This window comes from Lepisosteus oculatus, chromosome 5 (genome assembly GCF_040954835.1).
Source record: "Lepisosteus oculatus isolate fLepOcu1 chromosome 5, fLepOcu1.hap2, whole genome shotgun sequence".
Classification (NCBI taxonomy): domain Eukaryota; kingdom Metazoa; phylum Chordata; class Actinopteri; order Semionotiformes; family Lepisosteidae; genus Lepisosteus; species Lepisosteus oculatus.
Genome location: NC_090700.1, coordinates 11,870,026 through 11,890,490, shown reverse-complemented (window position 1 = coordinate 11,890,490; position 20,465 = coordinate 11,870,026). Strand labels below are relative to the sequence as shown.

At 37.5% G+C, this 20,465-nt stretch overlaps 2 protein-coding genes across 2 annotated transcripts; both read left to right on the top strand.

Annotated features, from left to right (window-relative positions):
• Positions 1–914: 914 nt before the first annotated feature.
• LOC138239180 (high-affinity choline transporter 1-like) lies at positions 915–8,324 on the top strand. Its single transcript, XM_069190102.1, has 9 exons — positions 915–1,089; positions 2,250–2,449; positions 2,611–2,724; positions 3,206–3,361; positions 3,919–4,067; positions 5,668–5,811; positions 6,089–6,242; positions 6,869–7,095; positions 7,196–8,324. Exons 2-9 carry the CDS (start codon positions 2,266–2,268, stop codon positions 7,721–7,723), a joined length of 1,656 nt encoding a protein of 551 aa, XP_069046203.1. The 5' UTR covers positions 915–1,089; positions 2,250–2,265; the 3' UTR covers positions 7,724–8,324.
• Positions 8,325–11,200: 2,876 nt separating this feature from the next.
• On the top strand, positions 11,201–18,647 carry LOC138239114 (high-affinity choline transporter 1-like). The gene is made up of 9 exons (XM_069189746.1): positions 11,201–11,357; positions 12,478–12,677; positions 12,839–12,952; positions 13,434–13,589; positions 14,118–14,266; positions 16,018–16,161; positions 16,439–16,592; positions 17,182–17,399; positions 17,501–18,647. Exons 2-9 carry the CDS (start codon positions 12,494–12,496, stop codon positions 18,035–18,037), a joined length of 1,656 nt encoding a protein of 551 aa, XP_069045847.1. The 5' UTR covers positions 11,201–11,357; positions 12,478–12,493; the 3' UTR covers positions 18,038–18,647.
• The last annotated feature ends 1,818 nt before the right edge of the window (positions 18,648–20,465 follow it).

The following is a 20,465-nucleotide window of genomic DNA, read 5'->3' as shown; positions in this document are numbered from 1 at the left end:
TCAACCAGACTGGCACTGATTCTACTGGACATCCTCCACAAGGAAGACAGCTTGAAAAGTAACTTGACAGCTTGGATGTGGAAAAAATAGAAAAAAACTGAGTCTGAGAACATTTATCCTCCCTGCTTTGCAAACAACTGTCTCACAATGCCATTTCATGTTGATAAGAGAAAATATTCATTATAAATGTCTTCAGGGAGCCTTGGCATGAAACAGACGTGATAATAAACTTTGTTATATAGTGCCTTTAAAAAGTAGCTTCTCAAAGTGTTTTACAGGAAAGGTAAAAAAAACAAGGACAGGAGACAAAAAATTAGCATAATAAACTGCGTTTGAATCTCCTCAGGGTAGGTGACTTTCTGACATCCTTCGGGGTGCCATTCGAAAGCTAAGAGGCATAACAAGAGAGGGCCCTGTCAACCAAACCCAAGACCACAATCAGATGAACAAGGCTTGTGGGGGGTGTAGGTAAATTATATCTTTTGAGATCTCAATTCTTCTTCTTCCCATGTGTTGGTAAAGCCTGTTAGCTAGAGAAAACTTTCACAAAATGAATAAAGATACATAAATTATACATGCATTTAACATTCTGTTATACAAAAACAATTAGTTCCATACAGGTTCAGATGGTAAGTGAGAGATGTTTCAATACAAGTGGGATCAAGACCAGACACATCTCAAAAGGCAGAGAAAAGTGTACCTTAACTGATACAGGACACTTATTTATTTTTTATATTCTTCTGAACAACCGCTAAGGATTGGCGAAGTACGTAGCAAATTGCACTAAGGTCCTGGCATCAATATTGTAATGGACTCAGGTTCCTGGGCTTGTGCCCTCACTGCTCCCGCCCCAGTTTGTCCTTCGCCTCATGGGTGCGAGCCCAAGTCTCCGGCGTCGCTCAACAGAGGTCTTGCTGGCTGAGCTAATGAAGACCTTCCTCCGCCGGCGGCTAACATCCCTGTTATGCGAGCAGGGCGTCTTCGTTGACTCTTAATAAATCTCATTTGAAAGGTTTCTAAATTACTCTTCCCAAACGTGTTTGGTTGAAGAGTTTGTTTCTCTCCTGTATTCTAACCCGCGTCCACAAGGTAGGTTTGACTGTAGCGTTTTAAATTCAAGATTTTTCAGTTAAGATACAGCAAGATTAGCAGTGACCAATGCACCTACCTTTACATGCATTTTAACTACTATATTTAATTTTAATTATTTGAATTTAAAGTAGCGTTTGAAGTGTTAATATTCCGATTTAAAAACAGTTATCGGGATGATCGTGACTGGACCTTTACACTGCTAATCATGGGCGATGATTTTTTTAGTAATTTAGAAATGTGAAACAAACATGAAATGCAAAACGAGTACTTATAATGTCAGAGGATATATTACCTATTTTTAGTCACTATTTTATTGTCGGGATGCGTCAAGCATCGAATCGATCAATTTAACACAGGTGTAGGGGTCATTGCGTTCAGTCTCAGCGAAATTTAAAAATCCATTCTGATTGAAGCCTGATAACCACTGTGCAGTATATTTCTGTTCCGTGAAAGAGTAGCAGTCATAAGTATACCTGTAGCAAACACTGCAGGACTGAAATTCAAATTGAACGAGATCTGTTATTAAAGATTGTTTGAGAGATTGACGATCTTAAACTTTTGGAGTTGTTGTGTACTCCTACATTGCGAAATCTCAGATTATGGTCTGGCACCGGTATAAGAGTGCTTTCAATAACTACATTTCTACTCCTGACGGTGGTGCTTGCAAGTACTTGTCTAATATTTACTTGCTACCATAGTACACGCTGCTTATATACTTTAACTGTACAGTAGGTTATAGTAATACAGATAATTATGGATATACTATATATATTTTTTGTATTTATTTATAATGCACGCATCATGCACAACCGAATGTATTAACATACCTGTAATAAATTAATTACTGTTCCTTTGCCCAAACGTACACAAATTGGGTAAATCAGGTTGATTAAACAAAACCTAGTTAGATCTTCTAACAGCGGATATCCAAGGGCTTATAAATGAAAAAAAATATGAAAGGAACTTACACCCCACTATTACAAAAAATGAATTATATCACCTGTCTCTCATGGGGACATACTGGAAAAAAATCAGGTAGTTATATTATGAATGAAATATACAGTACCTGTATAGTTTTTTTTTTCACATTACTTAAAGATCTGTATGACAAACTGTGTTGTTTAAATATTTTTTGTTTTCTTTTGTGCATTTCTCAGGAATCTGCAGGATAAGATGGCTGTCAACATTCCTGGCCTGATAGCTGTCATTGTGTTTTACATAGTCATCCTTGTTACTGGAATTTGGGCTTCTAGAAAGTCCAGAAAGGAAGAAAAGAAGTGCACAGGGAACAGGAGTGAAGTCACTATGGTTGGAGGTCGCAATATTCATGTTTTCATTGGGATTTTTACCATGACTGGTAAGATGCCCAGATGTGTTCATGTGCCTGTAACACACTGGAACACATTCTAAGTAGGAGAATTTGAGGAAGATTCTGTTCTTCTCCTACAAGGGCCCAAAATGTTTCCTCAGTGAATGAAGATTTAACAGTTAGCAGCAGTGTTTTTTGTCCGTTTTCAGCCACGTGGGTTGGAGGAGGCTATATCTTGGGGACAGCAGAAGCAGTTTATGTTCCTACACAGGGCTTGATCTGGGCACTGGGACCTCTTGCATTTGTGATCAACTTTGTTGTTGGTGAGTAAATGCCCCATTAGTGGAGAAGACAGCTGCTTGATGGCTCTATATCAGGGCCATCAATTATCCTAGAGATCACAATCGATCAGATTTTATAAACCCTAAATCTGTCAATCATTTATTGTATTGAAGCAGGCAATTGTTCGGCGAATTAGTGTAAAGGTCATTTGATATGTAACTACTAAAACCCTGTTCTGTTCAAGGACAACCTGACTTAACAGAACCTATTCATTTACTGAATTAATTTTCAAAATTGATCAAAACTCACATGTATACCAAGTCCTCACAGATTGATGATTTAATAGTGATCTATAAGACTTACTGGATGGTGGCTCTTTAGAACCAGGGTTGGACACCTTGTACTACTGTATACTCTCAGCGAAATACCTTACACAATATGGGTGATAAAGTGAAAGAGATTGTCACATTACCTGTATGGCTTTACACCATAAAACATTTCAGTACCACTTTTTCAAATTAGGTGGGATTTTCTTTGCCAAGCCAATGAGATCCAAACAGTATGTGACAATGATGGATCCATTTCAACAAAAATATGGAAACACACTCACAAGTTTTCTTCTAATACCTGCTTTCATTGGAGACGTATTATGGGTGGCTTGCGTTCTAAGCGCTTTAGGTAAGTAAAAGCTCAACTTCTCTTTGTAAACAAAAGAATGTGTTATTTTTATATATAATATAAAAATTTCAACTTAAACCACTTCATAACATGTAAAATACAGTTATGAATCAAAACGTGTGATTTCCATTCAGCTGTCTCTTATGTTCTCCTTTTCAACAATGTAAGACACTAGTCGTTAACAATTTTTAAACAGCATTATTTCAAAGCAGTTAGATGAAAAAGCCAATAAAAGGGCTGTTATTCTGCAAGAATGAGAAATCAAAATAATTGTCGCAGTCTTAACATAATGAGGACAATTTCTTTTTCTTTGGCATCAACAGTGCAGTTTTGCACATAGTGTAGTCAGAATACCCAGACGGCTGTTTGCCAGAGGCAGCCTTTTTTACGTGAGAAGCAATGACAATGAACATTTTTTCATATGAAAAATGTATGTAAACCTGAGGGCCAACAACCATTCCATCTTTACAAGTTTTCCAGTTCTTCAGCCTCCAGGAAGGAGATGTTTACAGTACTTGTGTGTGTCATGAGCATTTTGTTTTAATAATGTGTTACAGGAGCAACAATGAGTGTTATACTGGACATGTCTTCCGTTCACTCAATCCTAATCTCGGCTTTAGTGGCCATAGTATATACACTGTTGGGAGGCCTGTACTCGGTAGCTTACACAGATGTAATTCAGCTTACTGCCATGCTGATCAGTCTGGTAAGTGAACATTTTTTTTTATCTTATAATGTTTTATATACATGTGGTGCAGTTCTAGTCCAAAGACACTTTTATTTAGGAAATGCAAATGATACATTAATACTTTGCTTTTACATATTTATGGTATTTCTACAAACAACGCAATGACTATGATTGATCAAAGTTTATGTAGAATTCACAAGAGGAGCCCAGAGTTTCTGTCTTTAACGGCAGGTTATCAAATTGTCTTTGTGTGTTTTTATTCAGAAATTAAGCCTTTATATGGTACCACAGTCTTCCGTTAATCCATCTATCCACCCATTGTCTAACTGCTACATCACATTCAGGGACACAGGAGAGCAAGAGCCCATCTTGGCAAATAATGGCCAAAAGGGATGCCAGTTTATTGCAGGTCACACACACACACACACACACACACACACACACACACACACACACACACACACACACACACACACTAGCAACAGGGCCAATTCCTTTCAGAAGCCAGTTAACCAACCTGTATGTCCTCGGACTGTGGGAGGAAAGCTACAGTATGTGAACCAGGGAGAAGATTCGAACTCCATGCAGATAGCACCCCAGGTCCAGAATTGAACCTAGGGACCCAGTGCTGCAAGGCTATGCTAGCCACAGAGAAACTGCTGTCCATCTCCATGTATATCACAAGTCCAGAGTGACACAAAGAGATATCCATAATAAAGATTAAGTAGTTTCTTACTACAAAAAGCAACATCAAGTGTTATTTGGTCAAAGTACCAGTTCAGTAGTTTGAATTTGTGCTTTTACCTCTTACCTTTATTTCAGACATACTAATTTGGTAGATTCTGAGATCCAATAAAATTGTCTAAAAACTACCTAGTGCTACAGGAATGAACTACCAGTTGAAAAGTTGTGACGTGACTTTGATTGCTTACTTGATTGATTACTAACTAAGCAAATGTCTCTAACAACTGCACAAGCCTCCAGCACTCTTAGGCAGAATTCCATTGAATTCAGATTCTGTATTTTAAACTTCCACTGAGACAGTTTAATACCTTATAGTACTTTTTAATGGTTTAATACTTTGTGTTATAGATAACCAAAGCCTAAAGAGTCTGTTAGAGGTCTACTGTAGCTAATTTGGATACATGGAATTGTGGAAATCTGAAAGAAGCTGCATACTGTAGCAACATTGTTGGAGCCAATCTGTATCAAGAAACAGATGAATAAGATCCTCAAATGGTTAACTACTAAAATCCAAATGGGCTAGGTAAGACACAAGAACAAGGCTGGACAGTCATGCTGCTTTCCAGAATGCATTGAGCACAGCTAAATAAACTCTGCTTCTCACTGTGCCACAGTACCTTTTAAGTACAGTATGTAATATGGACTTTGTACATTATTAATTCAGTATCTGTGCAACACTAAGAAGAAAAGTACTTGCATTTTGCTTTTTAGAAAAAAATAATTAACATTTTTTTGTAGGATAATAAATGCACTGCAGCATACAGTACTTCTAGCAAAAAAACTACTAATATATCACTGTGATTATTAAATCAACAAAAATAAATATATAAATAGATGCTGATTCCTTCAAAGGTTTGTGCTCTTTTAATCACAGGGGCTTTGTATCCCATTTGTAATGAAGAATCCAGCATCCACAGATATCAGATTCACAGCCGTTCATGAACTGTTTCAAGCTCCCTGGATTGGGAAACTAGAGCTGAGTGATGCGGGCAAATGGATAGATGATCTTCTGATTTTTGTAAGTTTTATGCCATGAGAAACTCACCTACCAAAGCCTCTATGTCAATATTAGTCATAAATGCCATTGACCATTGTAAATCTAACTAATGTCCTGTAAAGAAGGCCTCGTATCTTCCTTTTAATTATTTTCCCTATGAATATTAGTCAATGGTGTGTTGTAAAACTGCTTGTTTCAGACAAAGTATTATGCTATAGTTTGTAAACAGTTTCCACTACAGTGTAGCTGGCATGCTGACCTGTTTTGTTGTCTTTTTACTATTTCATATTAACTTCAGGCTCTAGGAGGAGTTTGCTATCAATCGTTCTACCAGAGAGTGCTGTCTGCTGCATCTCCCTGCCAAGCCCAAGTTACATGCTTTGCTGCAGCCATCTTTTCTGTCATCTTGGCTGTCCCCTCTGTGCTTATTGGAGCTACAGCAGTGTCAACTGGTGTGTTACACACCTGCATTTTTAATTTTAATTCCATTCCCGTGTTTGTTTGGGATTTCACCTTCTTTAGATTTTCATGCTGGGTTGCTTTAAGTAAACGGAGACCTACTCAAATGCTCTTATCTATTAATAGGCCTAGCAATGCAGTTTCTTGGGAATTTTATTCATAATTTCCTACTTCTTCTTTACTTCATAAGTAAAGAAATAATCTACAATTTGTGAAAGAGTCTGTGAAAGTGAAAGTATACTATATCAATAGCAAATGGAATCATTTATAATCCTGAATAACTTTATCTTATTGTGTCATTGTATACAGTACTGCTTTGCAACCAGGTACATTTGAAAGTCATGATTTCAGCATGAGTACTAATGACTAAAATTAATGTTACACCTTAGATGTTCCAGGATGTATTGTTGTTCCTCTATCAACAGTGATGCTATAAGCACTATTATACAAGCCTTCCGTACTAGTTAAATGAATGGTCAATACTTTTGAACTACAGTATTGTGAATTAACATTCATCTTTAGCATTATGTTTTATTTCATGTACTGCAGCAATGTTTTTTATACATGTTAAAACTCATTGTAAAATCACCTCTGGCCTCATTTTACGGCTCTGTTTCAGACTGGAACCAGACGAGCTATGGCTTACCCACACCATTTGAGAGAGGTGAAGCCGCTAAGATTCTCCCCATCTCGCTGCAGCACCTCTGTCCACCCTTCATCTCCATCGCTGGTATCGGTGCCATCACAGCAGCGGTGATGTCTTCAGTGGACTCTGCCATGTTGTCTTCTGCCTCCCTGTTCGCACGAAACATGTACAAGAACATCTTGAGAAAAACGTTGAGCCTTGTTACCTGCGATAAACATAAGGACAGTTTGTATTGGTGTCACACATGAGTATTTTATCATTTGTTTTGTTGTTTCAATGTTATACCTCCAGGCTTCTGAGAACGAAGTGGTGTGGGTGGTGAGAGTTTCTGTGCTCGTCGTTGGGTTGTGCGGAACAGGCCTCGCCGTCACAGCGGACACGGTCTATGGATTCTGGCTGATAAGTGGAGATGTGACTTACACTGTGCTTTTCTCTCAGCTCATCTGTGTTCTGTATTTCCCCAGTACTAATAGTTATGGTGCTGCTGCAGGCTTTGTTGTGGGCGCAGTGCTAAGGTTATTAGGAGGGGAGCCCGTACTCGGCATCCCACCAGTGATTCATTTCCCTTACTGTAGACTCATTGACGGGGTCTATGTCCAATATTTTCCATTCAAAACTCTGGTAATGCTGCTTTCTTTAATCACCATAATGCTTGGTTCCTTCCTGGCATCAGTGCTGTTCAACAGAGGTCTTCTTCCAGAAAGGTGGGACGTATTTCAAGTCAAAAAGCACAATGAAAAAATTCTCAGAAGATCACACTATGAGGAAACGTGTTTAGATGATACACTAGCAGTTAATGAGGACTCACCTGTTGAAAAGGAATCCTAGGAGACTTGTACAATATATATACTGTATATATATACTGAGAACTATTAGGAATGCAAGGTTTGGAACCAATAGCATGTAATGTCAGTTTATACAGTACTTTAAGACTGACATGGTTTATATATTCAGTCTAAATTAAACATTATGGATTATGGTAATTACTTAACTATTGAGTGTTCTGTTATGGTTGTTAATGTATTCATAAACCAACCCTTAAAAGCAGGATGTATGAAGTTCAGTTTCTTGCAGCAGTCCCATCTAGATGATCAAAATGTGTATTTCCTAAATTCTCACCATTCTAAATCTTTGCGTGACGTTGTTTCTTTTAAAATGTGTTTTCCAAATTATTTTTTTGTTGTTGGTGTTTGATGGTGTAGAACTCTGGAACAAGTCATTATTTCTAGCATGCATTTGGTTTTCCTATTCGGTGTAAGAAAATGAGATTTTTTTGGAAAACAAATGTAGTGAGAGAATTTAAAAATGTTACAAGTACTACTGGTTAAAATACTCATTTGTGGTGTTTTTAATGCTTCCTAGTGTCATCATGTTGAGTTTTTTTCACTGTCTTTCTGTTTTTTGCATCCATAAATTCCTTTTCTATGAACTGAATTTTGATTGTGTTTTTAATTACTCTAAATCCAGATTAGGAAACCAGCAGGGGGCTCTGTTCATTAGAAGTTCATTTCTCTCCAACCTTCATTCAGTATCTTTGCACTGTCTTCTACCATAAAAGAATTTAATCTCAGCAGGAAATTTGTGGCTCAAGATGGATTAAGCAGAATACTGTATGTGAGAGTAAAGAAAATTTGGTTTTAGAGTTTTCTATTTCCCAACTTCATGAGAAAACGTCTCATCTGGTACTGATTGTACTGTATGTGTATGTCGGTTTAACTACAGAGTTTAAAGATTAACTGGTTATGTGATATACTGTATCTAAGTTGGTAGCTGCGTCAGCATGCGTAGTTTGCAAAGGAACAAGTAATAGGTTTATTCCATGCTGAAAAGAGAAGAGAGAAAACACAACATTTTGGCTGTGAAGCCTTCTTCGGGTGTGACGTTTAGAAATACTCTATACAAAACAAATCGGAGCAAATCCATGAACAGAAAATAGGTTTTAGCCTATGCAAGGTACAATGTACTGTAGCATTTTGCTTATGTTTGAAGAAATGTGTTGCTTTCTTAATGAGGTTCTTTTTGTTTTTTAGAAGTATTTTAGAAGTATTTCTGAAAATGTAGCGCATTTTATTGTTTTGTGTGTGTTTTGTAACCAAATTTCCTTTGCAGTTTGTCCTCTACCTTCCTCCTGTAGGCATCCTTGCTCTCTCTTAACTTCTGCTTTAGTTCCCTCTTCCCAGTCCGCTCTCCTAAAGGCCCTCTTCTTGTCATTCAGAAGAGCTTTCAGGTCTCTGGTGATCCAGGGTTTGTCATTGGGAAAGCAGTGTACGTCTTTTGTGGGAATGGTGTTGTCTACGCAGAAGTTAATGTAGTCAGTAACACAGAGCACCATGCTGTCTATGTCGTCCCCATGTGGCTCGCAGACCACATCCCAGTCGGTAACCTCCAAAGCACCACGTAGATCCTCCACAGCCTCCTGAGCCCTCCTCCTCACAGTCCTCATGGTCGCAGGTTGACGCTGGACAATAGGCTTGTATAGTGGTGTAAGCAGGACAAGGTTGTGATCTGATCTGCCAAGGGGGGGAAGGGCTGTGGAGCTATATGCGTCCTTGGCATATAATAAGTCCAATGTTTTCTGTTTTCTGGTCGGGTACTTAATAAAGTGTGCGTTAAAGTTATGTGTTATACATGTGCAATAGAGTGATGTGCAATGTTTGTTTTTTTCTGCATTATATTTAAATGTACAGAAGTGCTGTGTGTCCACAAAACAATTCCCTCAGAGGACAATAAATCTTATCTTATCTTTTGGAAACAAATGTACTGAAGAGAAATACAAATGTAGAAATCACTCAAATTTGTTTGTTTTTCAGTACATCCTAGTATTTATCATTACTAGTCCTGTTCACTGTGTTTCTGTTTTTGGGATCCAGAAATTCCTCTTTTAGGAACAGATTTTTGTCTGTTTTTAATTGTTCTTAATTCACATCAAGAAAGCAACAAGAGATAAAGATTTCTCCCCAACCTCCATTTAATTTAATTGCACATTCTTCTAGTGTAAAATAATTCAATCCCACTGCAAACTTGTAAGTGCAAGATTTAAGGAACATTTGATTTTACACTTTCACCTTTTCACCGGTGTGCAGTAAATCTCTCATCTCACACTAAATGTTTGAGTTTAAGTTGTAGACTATTTGTTTTCTATATGATGTACAGTATATGTAATCCATGGGGAAGCTTTCAGGTCATATGTAAAAATATGTCTATATACAGTATATTAGAATTATGTACTGGTAAGTATTACATGTTACATGTAAGTATTTGAAGGATTACTTTATATTTTAGCTTTTCTTAATAATTATACCAAAGAAAATTATCAATGATAAGATGGGAAAAGAGGTGGAGTCCAAGGAATAGCTCCAGACCTGCAATGTCTTCATTGTCTTCTTCTCCTTCAACCGGACTGGCGCTGATTCTACTGGAGATCTTCCACAAGGAAGACAGCTTGTGAAGTAACTTGACAGCTTGGATGTGGAAAAAATAGAAGAAAACTGAGTCTGAGCACACTTCTACTGCCTGCTTTGCAAACAACTGTCTCACAATGCCATTTCATGTTTATCAGAGGAAATATTCATTATAAATGTCTTCAGGGAGCCTTGGCATGAAACAGACATGTGATAATAAACTTTATTTTATATAGTACCTTTAAAAAGTAGCTTCTCAAAGTGTTTTACAGGAAAGATAAAAAATGAGCATAATAAACTGCGTTTGAATCTCCTCAGGGTAGGTGACTTTCTGACATCCTTCGGGGTGCCATTCAAAAGCTAAGAGGCATAACAAGAGAGGGCCCTGTCAACCAAACCCAAGACCACAATCAGCTGAACAAGGGTTGTGAGGGGTGTAGGTAAATAATACGTTTTGAGATCTCAATTCTTCTTCTTCCCATGTGTTGGTAAAGCCTGTCAGCTAGAGAAAACTTTCACAAAATGAATAAAGATATATGCATTATACATGCATTTAACATTCTGTTATACAAAAACAATTAGTTCAATACAGGTTCAGATGGTAAGTGGAGATGTTTCAATACAAGTGGGATCAAGACCAGGCACATCTCAAAAGGCAGAGAAAAGTGTACCTTAACTGATACAGGACACTTATTTATTTTTTATATTCTTCTGAACAACCGCTAAGAATTGGTGAACTACGTAGCAAATCGCACTAAGGTCCTGGCATCAATATTGTAATGGACTCAGGTTCCTGGGCTTGTGCCCTCACTGCTCCCGCCCCAATTTGACCTTCGCCTCATGGGTGCGAGCCCAAGTCTCTGGTGTCGCTCAACAGAGGTCTTGCTGGCTGAGCTAATGAAGACCTTTCTCCGCCGGGCGGCTAACATCCCTGTTATGCGAGCAGGGCGTCTTCGTTGACTCTTAATAAATCTCATTTTAATGGTTTCTAAATGACTCTTCCCAAACGTGTTTGGTTGAAGAGTTTGTTTCTCTCCTGTATTCTAACCCGCGTCCACAAGGTAGGTTTGACTGTAGCGTTTTAAATTCAAAAATTTTCAGTTAAGATACAGCAAGATTAGCAGTGACCAATGCACCTACTTGTGCATGCATTTTAACTACTATATTTAATTTTAATTATTTGAATTTAAAGTAGCGTTTGAAGTGTTAATATTCCGATTTAAAAACAGTTATCGGTATGATCGTGACTGGATCTTTCTACTGCTACTCATTGGCGATGATTTTTTAAGTAATTTAGAAATGTGAAACAAACATGAATTGCAAAACGAGTATTTATAATGTCAGAGGAGATATTACCTATTTTTAGTCACTATTTTATTTTCGGGATGCGTCAAGCATCGAATCTATCAATTTAACACAGGTGTAGGGGTCATTGCGTTCAGTCTCAGCGAAATTGTGCAGTATATTTCTGTTCCGTGAAAGAGTAGCAGTCATACGTATACCTGTAGCAAACACTGCAGGACTGAAATTCAAATTAAACGAGATCTGTTATTAAAGATTGTTGGAGAGATTGACGATCTTAAACTTTTGGAGTTGTTGTGTACTACTACATTGCGAAATCTCAGATTATGGTCTGGCACCGGTATAAGAGTGCTTTCAATAACTACATTTCTACTCCTGACGGTGGTGCTTGCAAGTACTTGTCTAATACTTACTTGCTACAATAGTAGACGCTGCTTATATACTTTAACTGTACAATAGGTTATAGTTATACAGATAATTATGGATATACTATATATATTTTTTGTATTTATTTATAATGCACGCATCATGCACAACCAATGTATTAACATAACTGTAATACATGAATTACTGTTCCTTTGCCCAAACGTACACAAATTGGGTAAATCAGGTTGATTAAACAAAACCTAGTTAGATCTTCTAACAGCGGATATCCAAGGGTTTATAAATGAAAAAAATATGAAAGGAACTAACACCCCACTATTACAAAAAATGAATTATAACACCTGTCTCTCATGGTGACATACTGGAAAAAAATCAGGTAGTTATATTATGAATGAAATATACAGTACTTGTATCGTTTTTTTCACATTACTTGAGGATCTGTATGACAAACTGTGTTGTTTATATATTTTTTGTTTTCTTTTGTGCATTTCTCAGGAATCTGCAGGATAAGATGGTTGTGAACGTTCCTGGCCTGATAGCTGTCATTGTGTTTTACATAGTCATCCTTGTTACTGGAATCTGGGCTTCTAGAAAGTCCAGAAAGGAAGAAAAGAAGTGCACAGGGAACAGGAGTGAAGTCACTATGGTTGGAGGTCGCAATATTCATGTTTTCATTGGGATTTTTACCATGACTGGTAAGATGCCCAGATGTGTTCATGTGCCTGTAACACACTGGAACACATTCTAAGTAGGAGAATTTGAGGAAGATTCTGTTCTTCTCCTACAAGGGCCCAAAATGTTTCCTCAGTGAATGAAGATTTAACAGTTAGCAGCAGTTTTTTTTGTCCGTTTTCAGCCACGTGGGTTGGAGGAGGCTATATCTTGGGGACAGCAGAAGCAGTTTATGTTCCTACACAGGGCTTGATCTGGGCACTGGGACCTCTGGCATATGTGATCAACTTTGTTGTTGGTGAGTAAATGTCCCATTAGTGGAGAAGACAGCTGCTTGATGGCTCTATATCAGGGCCATCAGTTATCCTAGAGATCACAATCGATCAGATTTTATAAACCCTAAATCTGTCAATCATTTATTGTATTGAAGCAGGCAATTGTTTGGCGAATTAGTGTAAAAGTCATTTGATATGTAACTACTAAAACCCTGTTCTGTTCAAGGACAACCTGACTTAACAGAACCTATTCATTTACTGAATTAATTTTCAAAATTGATCAAAACTCACATGTATACCAAGTCTTCACAAATTGATGATTTAACAGTGATCTATAAGACTTACTGGATGGTGGCTCTTAAGGACCAGGGTTGGACACCTTGTACTACTGTATACTCTCAGAGAAATACCTAACACAATATGGGTGATAAAGTGAAAGAGATTGTCACATTACCTGTATGGCTTTACACCATAAAACATTTCAGTACCACTTTTTCAAATTAGGTGGGATTTTCTTTGCCAAGCCAATGAGATCCAAACAGTATGTGACAATGATGGATCCATTTCAACAAAAATATGGAAACACACTCACAAGTTTTCTTCTAATACCTGCTTTCATTGGAGATGTATTATGGGTGGCTTGCGTTCTAAGCGCTTTAGGTAAGTAAAAGCTCAACTTCTCTTTGTAAACAAAAAAATGTGTTATTTTTATATATAATATAAAAATTTCAACTAAAACCACTTCATAACATGTAAAATACAGTTATGAATCAAAACGTGTGATTTCCATTCAGCTGTCTCTTATGTTCTCCTTTTCAACAATGTAAGACACTAGTCATTAACAATTTTTAAAGAGCATTATTTCTAAGCAGTTAGATGGAAAAAGCCAATAAAAGGGCTGTTATACTGCAAGAATGAGAAATCAAAATAATTGTCGCAGTCTTAACATAATGAGGACAATTTCTTTTTCTTTGGCATCAACAGTGCAGTTTTGCACATAGTGTAGTCAGAATACCTAGACGGCTGTTTGCCAGAGGCAGCCTTTTTTATGTGAGAAGAAATGACAATTAAAATTTTTTCAGATTAAAAATGTATGTAAATCTGAGGGCCAACATCCATCCTCCAGGAAGGAGATGTTTACAGTACTTGTGTATGTCATGGGCATTTTGTTTTAATAATCTGTTACAGGAGGAACAATGAGTGTTATACTGGACATATCTTCCGTTCACTCAATCCTAATCTCGGCTTTAGTGGCCATAGTATATACACTGTTGGGAGGCCTGTACTCGGTAGCTTACACAGATGTAATTCAGCTAACTGCCATGCTGATCAGTCTGGTAAGTGAACACTATTTTTTCTTATAATGTTTTATATACATGTGGGGCAGTTCTAGTCCAAAGACACTTTTATTTAGGAAATGCAAATGATACATTAATACTTTGCTTTTACATATTTATGGTATTTCTACAAACAACGCAATGACTATGATTGATCAAAGTTTATGTAGAATTCACAAGAGGAGCCCAGAGTTTCTGTCTTTAACGGCAGGTTATCAAATTGTCTTTGTGTGTTTTTATTCAGAAATGAAGCCTTTATATGGTACCACAGTCTTCCATTTATCCATCTATCCACCCATTGTCTAACTGCTACATCACATTCAGGGTCACAGGAGAGCAAGAGCCCATCTTGGCAAATAATGGCCAAAAGGGATGCCAGTTTATTGCAGGTCACACACACACACACACACACACTAGCAACAGGACTATTCCTTTCAGAAGCCAGTTAACCAACCTGTATGTCCTCGGACTGTGGGAGGAAAGCTACAGTATGTGAACCAGGGAGAAGATTCGAACTCCATGCAGATAGCACCCCAGGTCCAGAATTGAACCTAGGGACCCAGTGCTGCAAGGCTCTGCTAGCCACAGAGAAACTGCTGTCCATCTCCATGTATACCACAAGTCCACAGTGACACAAAGAGATATCCATAATAAAGATTAAGTAGTTTCTTACTACAAAAAGCAAAATCAAGTATTATTTGGTCAAAGTACCAGTTCAGTAGTTTGATTTTGTGCTTTTACCTCTTACCTTTATTTCAGACAAACTAATTTAGTAGATTCTGAGATCCAATAAAATTGTCTAAAAACTACCTAGTACTACAGGAATGAACTACCAGTTGAAAAGTTGTGATGTGACTTTGATTGCTTACATAGCTAAGCAAGTGTCTCTAACAACTGTACAAGCCTCCAGCACTCTTAGGCAGAATTCCATTGAATTCAGATTCTGTATTTTAAACTTCCACTCAGACAGTTTAATAGTTTATAATACTTTTTAATGGTTTAATACTTTGTGTTTTAGATTTGACCAGAATAGATCTAAATCCTGACAATTCTGGCTTTACTGTGGCTGCTGTCAGCCCCTGTTTACTTGTTTCAACAGCTGATGATGTTGTAGGTATTCAGGGTAATTTTGGAAACCATGGTTTCTTGGCACCATCTAGTGACTTGTCTCTAGTGACACACTGTGAGCAAGGTGCTTTGTTAGGAAAGCCAAGAGGTAAGGAATATAACCAAAGCCTAAAGAGTCTGTTAGAGGTCTACTGTAGCTAATTTGGATACATGGAATTGTGGAAATCTGAAAGAAGCTGCATACTGTAGCAACATTGGTGGAGCCAATCTGTATCATGAAACAGATAAATAAGATCCTCAATTGGTTAACAACTAAAATCCAAATGGGCTAGGTAAGACACAAGAACAAGGCTGGACAGTCATGCTGTTTTCCAGAATGCATTGAGCACAGCTAAATAAACTCTGCTTCTCACTGTGCCACAGTACCTTTTATGGAAAGTATGTAATATGGACTTTGTACATTATTAATTCAGTATCTGTGCAACACTAAGAAAAGAAGTACTTACATTTTGCTTTTTAGAAAAAAATAATTAACATTTTTTTGTAGGATAATAAATGCACTGCAGCATACAGTACTTCTAGCAAAAAAATTACTAATATATCACTGTGATTATTAAATCAACAAAAATAAATATATAAATAGATGCTGATTCCTTCAAAGGTTTGTGCTCTTTTAATCACAGGGGCTTTGTATCCCATTTGTAATGAGGAATCCAGCATCCACAGATATCAGATTCACAGCCGTTCATGAACTGTTTCAAGCTCCCTGGATTGGGAAACTAGAGCTGAGTGATGCGGGCAAATGGATAGATGATCTTCTGATTTTTGTAAGTTTTGTGCCATGAGAAACTCACCTACCAAAGCCTCTATGTCAATATTAGTCATAAATGCCATTGACCATTGTAAATCTAACTAATGTCCTGTAAAGAAGGCCTCGTATCTTCCTTTTAATTATTTTCCCTATTAATATTAGTCAATGGTGTGTTGTAAAACTGCTTGTTTCAGACAAAGTATTATGCTATAGTTTGTAAACAGTTTCCACTACAGTGTAGCTGGCATGCTGACCTGTTTTGTTGTCTTTTTACTATTTCATATTAACTTCAGGCTCTAGGAGGAGTTTGCTATCAATCGTTCTACCAGAGAGTGCTGTCTGCTGCATCTCCCTGCCAAGCCCAAGTTACATGCTTTGCTGCAGCCATCTTTTCTGTCATCTTGGCTGTCCCCTCTGTGCTTATTGGAGCCACAGCAGTGTCAACGGGTGTGTTACACACCTGCATTTTTAATTTGAATTCCATTCCCGTGTTTGTTTGGGATTTCACCTTCTTTAGTTTTTAATGCTGGGTTTCTTTAAGTAAACGGAGACCTACTCAAATGCTCTTATCTATTAATAGGCCTAGCAATGCAGTTTTTTCATATTTTATTCTTAATTTCTTAAGTAAAGAAATAATTTACAATTTGTGAAAGAGTCTGTGAAAGTGAAAGTATACTATATCAATAGCAAATGGAACATTTTATAATCCTGAATTACTTATTGTGTCATTGTAAACAGTACTGCTTTGCAACCAGGTACATTTGAAAGTCAGAGTACTAATGACTAACACTAATGTTACACCTTAGATGTTCCAGGATGTATTGTTGTTCCTCTATCAACAGTGATGCTATAAGCACTATTATACAAGCCTTCCGTACTAGTTAAATGAACAGTCAATACTTTTGAACTACAGTATTGTGAATTAACATTCATCTTTAGCATTATGTTTTATTTCATGTACTGAAGCAATGTTTTTTATACATGTTAAAACTCATTGTAAAATCACCTCTGGCCTCATTTTACGGCTCTGTTTCAGACTGGAACCAGACGAGCTATGGCTTACCCACACCATTTGAGAGAGGTGAAGCCGCTAAGATTCTCCCCATCTCGCTGCAACACCTCTGTCCATCCTTCATCTCCATCGCTGGTATCGGTGCCATCACAGCAGCGGTGATGTCTTCAGTGGACTCTGCCATGCTGTCTTCTGCCTCCCTGTTCGCACGAAACATCTACAAGAACATCTTGAGAAAAACGGTGAGCCTTGTTACCTGCGATAAACATAAGGACAGTTTGTATTGGTGTCACACATGAGTATTTTACTCATTTGTTTTGTTGTTTCAATGTTATGCCTCCAGGCTTCTGAGAACGAAGTGGTGTGGGTGGTGAGAGTTTCTGTGCTCGTCGTTGGGTTGTGCGGAACAGGCCTCGCCGTCACAGCGGACACTGTCTATGGATTCTGGCTGATAAGTGGAGATGTGACTTACACTGTGCTTTTCTCTCAGCTCATCTGTGTTCTGTATTTCCCCAGTACTAATAGTTATGGTGCTGCTGCAGGCTTTGTTGTGGGCGCAGTGCTAAGGTTATTAGGAGGGGAGCCCGTACTCGGCATCCCCCCAGTGATTCATTTCCCTTACTGTAGACTCATTGACGGGGTCTATGTCCAATATTTTCCATTCAGAACCCTGGCAGTGCTGCTTTCTTCAATCACCATCATGCTTGGTTCCTTCCTGGCATCAGTGCTGTTCAACAGAGGTCTTCTTCCAGAAAGGTGGGACGTATTTCAAGTCAAAAAGCACAATGATAAAATTCTCAGAAGATCACACTATGAGGAAACGTGTTTAGATGATAAACTAGCAGTTAATGAGGACTCACCTGTTGAAAAGAAATCCTAGAAAACTTGTACAATATATATACTGTATATATATATACTGAGAACTATTAGGAATGCAACTAATGAGGGTTGGAACCAATAGCATGTAATGTCAGTTTATACAGTACTTTAAGACTGACATGATTTATATCTTCAGTCTAAATTAAACATTATGGATTATGGTAATTACTTAACTATTGAGTGTTCTGTTATGGTTGTTAATGTATTCATAAACCAGCCCTTAAAAGCAGGATGTATGAAGTTCAGTTTCTTGCAGCAGTCCCATCTAGATGATCAAAATGTGTATTTCCTAAATTCTCACCATTCTAAATCTTTGTGTGACGTTGTTTCTTTTAAAATGTGTTTTCCAAATTATTTTTTTGTTGTTGGTGTTTGATGGTGTAGAACTCTGGAACAAGTCATTATTTCTAGCATGCATTTGGTTTTCCTATTCGGTGTAAGAAAAGGTGAATTTTGTGGAAAACAAATGTAGTGAGAGAATTTAAAAATGTTACAAGTACTACTGGTTAAAATACTCATTTGTGGTGTTTTTAATGCTTCCTAGTGTCATCATGTTGAGTTTTTTTCACTGTCTTTCTGTTTTTTGCATCCATAAATTCCTTTTCTATGAACTGAATTTTGATTGTGTTTTTAATTACTCTAAATCCAGATTAGGAAACCAGCAGGGGGCTCTGTTCATTAGAAGTTCATTTCTCTCCAACCTTCATTCAGTATCTTTGCACTGTCTTCTACCATAAAAGAATTTAATCTCAGCAGGAAATTTGTGGCTCAAGATGGATTAAGCAGAATACTGTATGTGAGAGTAAAGAAAATTTGGTTTTAGAGTTTTCTATTTCCCAACTTCATGAGAAAACGTCTCATCTGGTACTGATTGTACTGTATGTGTATGTCGGTTTAACTACAGAGTTTAAAGATTAACTGGTTATGTGATATACTGTATCTAAGTTGGTAGCTGCGTCAGCATGCGTAGTTTGCAAAGGAACAAGTAATAGGTTTATTCCATGCTGAAAAGAGAAGAGAGAAAACACAACATTTTGGCTGTGAAGCCTTCTTCGGGTGTGACGTTTAGAAATACTCTATACAAAACAAATCGGAGCAAATCCATGAACAGAAAATAGGTTTTAGCCTATGCAAGGTACAATGTACTGTAGCATTTTGCTTATGTTTGAAGAAATGTGTTGCTTTCTTAATGAGGTTCTTTTTGTTTTTTAGAAGTATTTTAGAAGTATTTCTGAAAATGTAGCGCATTTTATTGTTTTGTGTGTGTTTTGTAACCAAATTTCCTTTGCAGTTTGTCCTCTACCTTCCTCCTGTAGGCATCCGTGCAACATGGCTTGTTGAACCCAGAATAGGTGGGCTGAGAACAGAAACATTCTGTCTGGATCATTTTGAACATTTGGATGTGGCTGTTTGACATGATGCTCAGAGCATTTGCTTCCTATTTCTCACTTACAGCACAGGTGTGCTCAAATATGAAGAGATTTGGTGTTTTCTACCATCCCTGGCCTGGTTGGCTATGCATTCTTACTTTTCCCAATTATACATTATATAATATATCCACCCATCCATTTTCTAACCTCTTCTTCCAATTCAGGGTAGTGGATATATAATATACTGTATAGAATTACTGATGGTTAGCTTTATTCAGATTATCATAAACAAGCTGTCTGCCCTGTGATGGGCTTGTTAACTTGTGCCCTTGCTTGCTAGGATGGACTCCACATAAGCAAACCTGAATTGAAATAAACAGTAGATGGATAAATAAGCAGTCATTCAGCAACATTGCGTGGAAGACACTTGAGCCTGGAAGGTGTCTAGAAGAACTTGTGGTATTCACTGGGTAGTGACTGTTCATTACCAGTGAATCTGAAAGATGGGTGGCTGGAGTTTTAGGTTTCAAACGCATGTGCTGCAAGAAGAGCTGGCAGAAGAATTCTTACATTTGTGTAGGAAATTAATATGAGTTTAAAGAGTTTAATGAATGATCGATCATTTGGTCTTTCAGTAAATTCAGCACACAGCAATAGTTAAAAAATAACACATTACATCACTTTTAACAGGGACGGTTATCTTGTTCTCAGATTAACCATTTTATAATAATGTCGGAAGATCCAAATTAAACTACATACAGTATATTGCAAAGTTTCTTCTAACTATGCAGCCACAAAAGCCACTGTAATACATCAAAACAATTTGTTTTTCTTTCCATCATTTAATTAATGACAATTACCAGGTGAAGTTTACTTTATTGAACAATCCATCCATCCATTTTCTAACTGCTTCTTCCAATCCAGGGTCATGACGTGCCAGAGTCTATCCCAGCAAGAAATGGGCTCAAGGGCTGTTTTTCACTGATATCTTGTCTCCTACTGGAAGGTCAGTTCACCTACAAAAGGTGACAGTTTCTTTCAGAAAAACAGGGGCAATGT

Coding starts and splice junctions, on each gene's coding strand:
- LOC138239180 (XM_069190102.1), top strand. CDS start 2,266: ATGGCTGTCAACATTCCTGGCCTGATAGCTGTCATTGTGTTTTACATA. Junction 6,243..6,868: donor AGCTACAGCAGTGTCAACTG/GTGTGTTACACA, acceptor GCTCTGTTTCAG/ACTGGAACCAGACGAGCTAT. Junction 7,096..7,195: donor TGAGAAAAACGTTGAGCCTT/GTTACCTGCGAT, acceptor CAGGCTTCTGAG/AACGAAGTGGTGTGGGTGGT.
- LOC138239114 (XM_069189746.1), top strand. CDS start 12,494: ATGGTTGTGAACGTTCCTGGCCTGATAGCTGTCATTGTGTTTTACATA. Junction 13,590..14,117: donor TTGCGTTCTAAGCGCTTTAG/GTAAGTAAAAGC, acceptor AATCTGTTACAG/GAGGAACAATGAGTGTTATA. Junction 17,400..17,500: donor AGAACATCTTGAGAAAAACG/GTGAGCCTTGTT, acceptor TTATGCCTCCAG/GCTTCTGAGAACGAAGTGGT.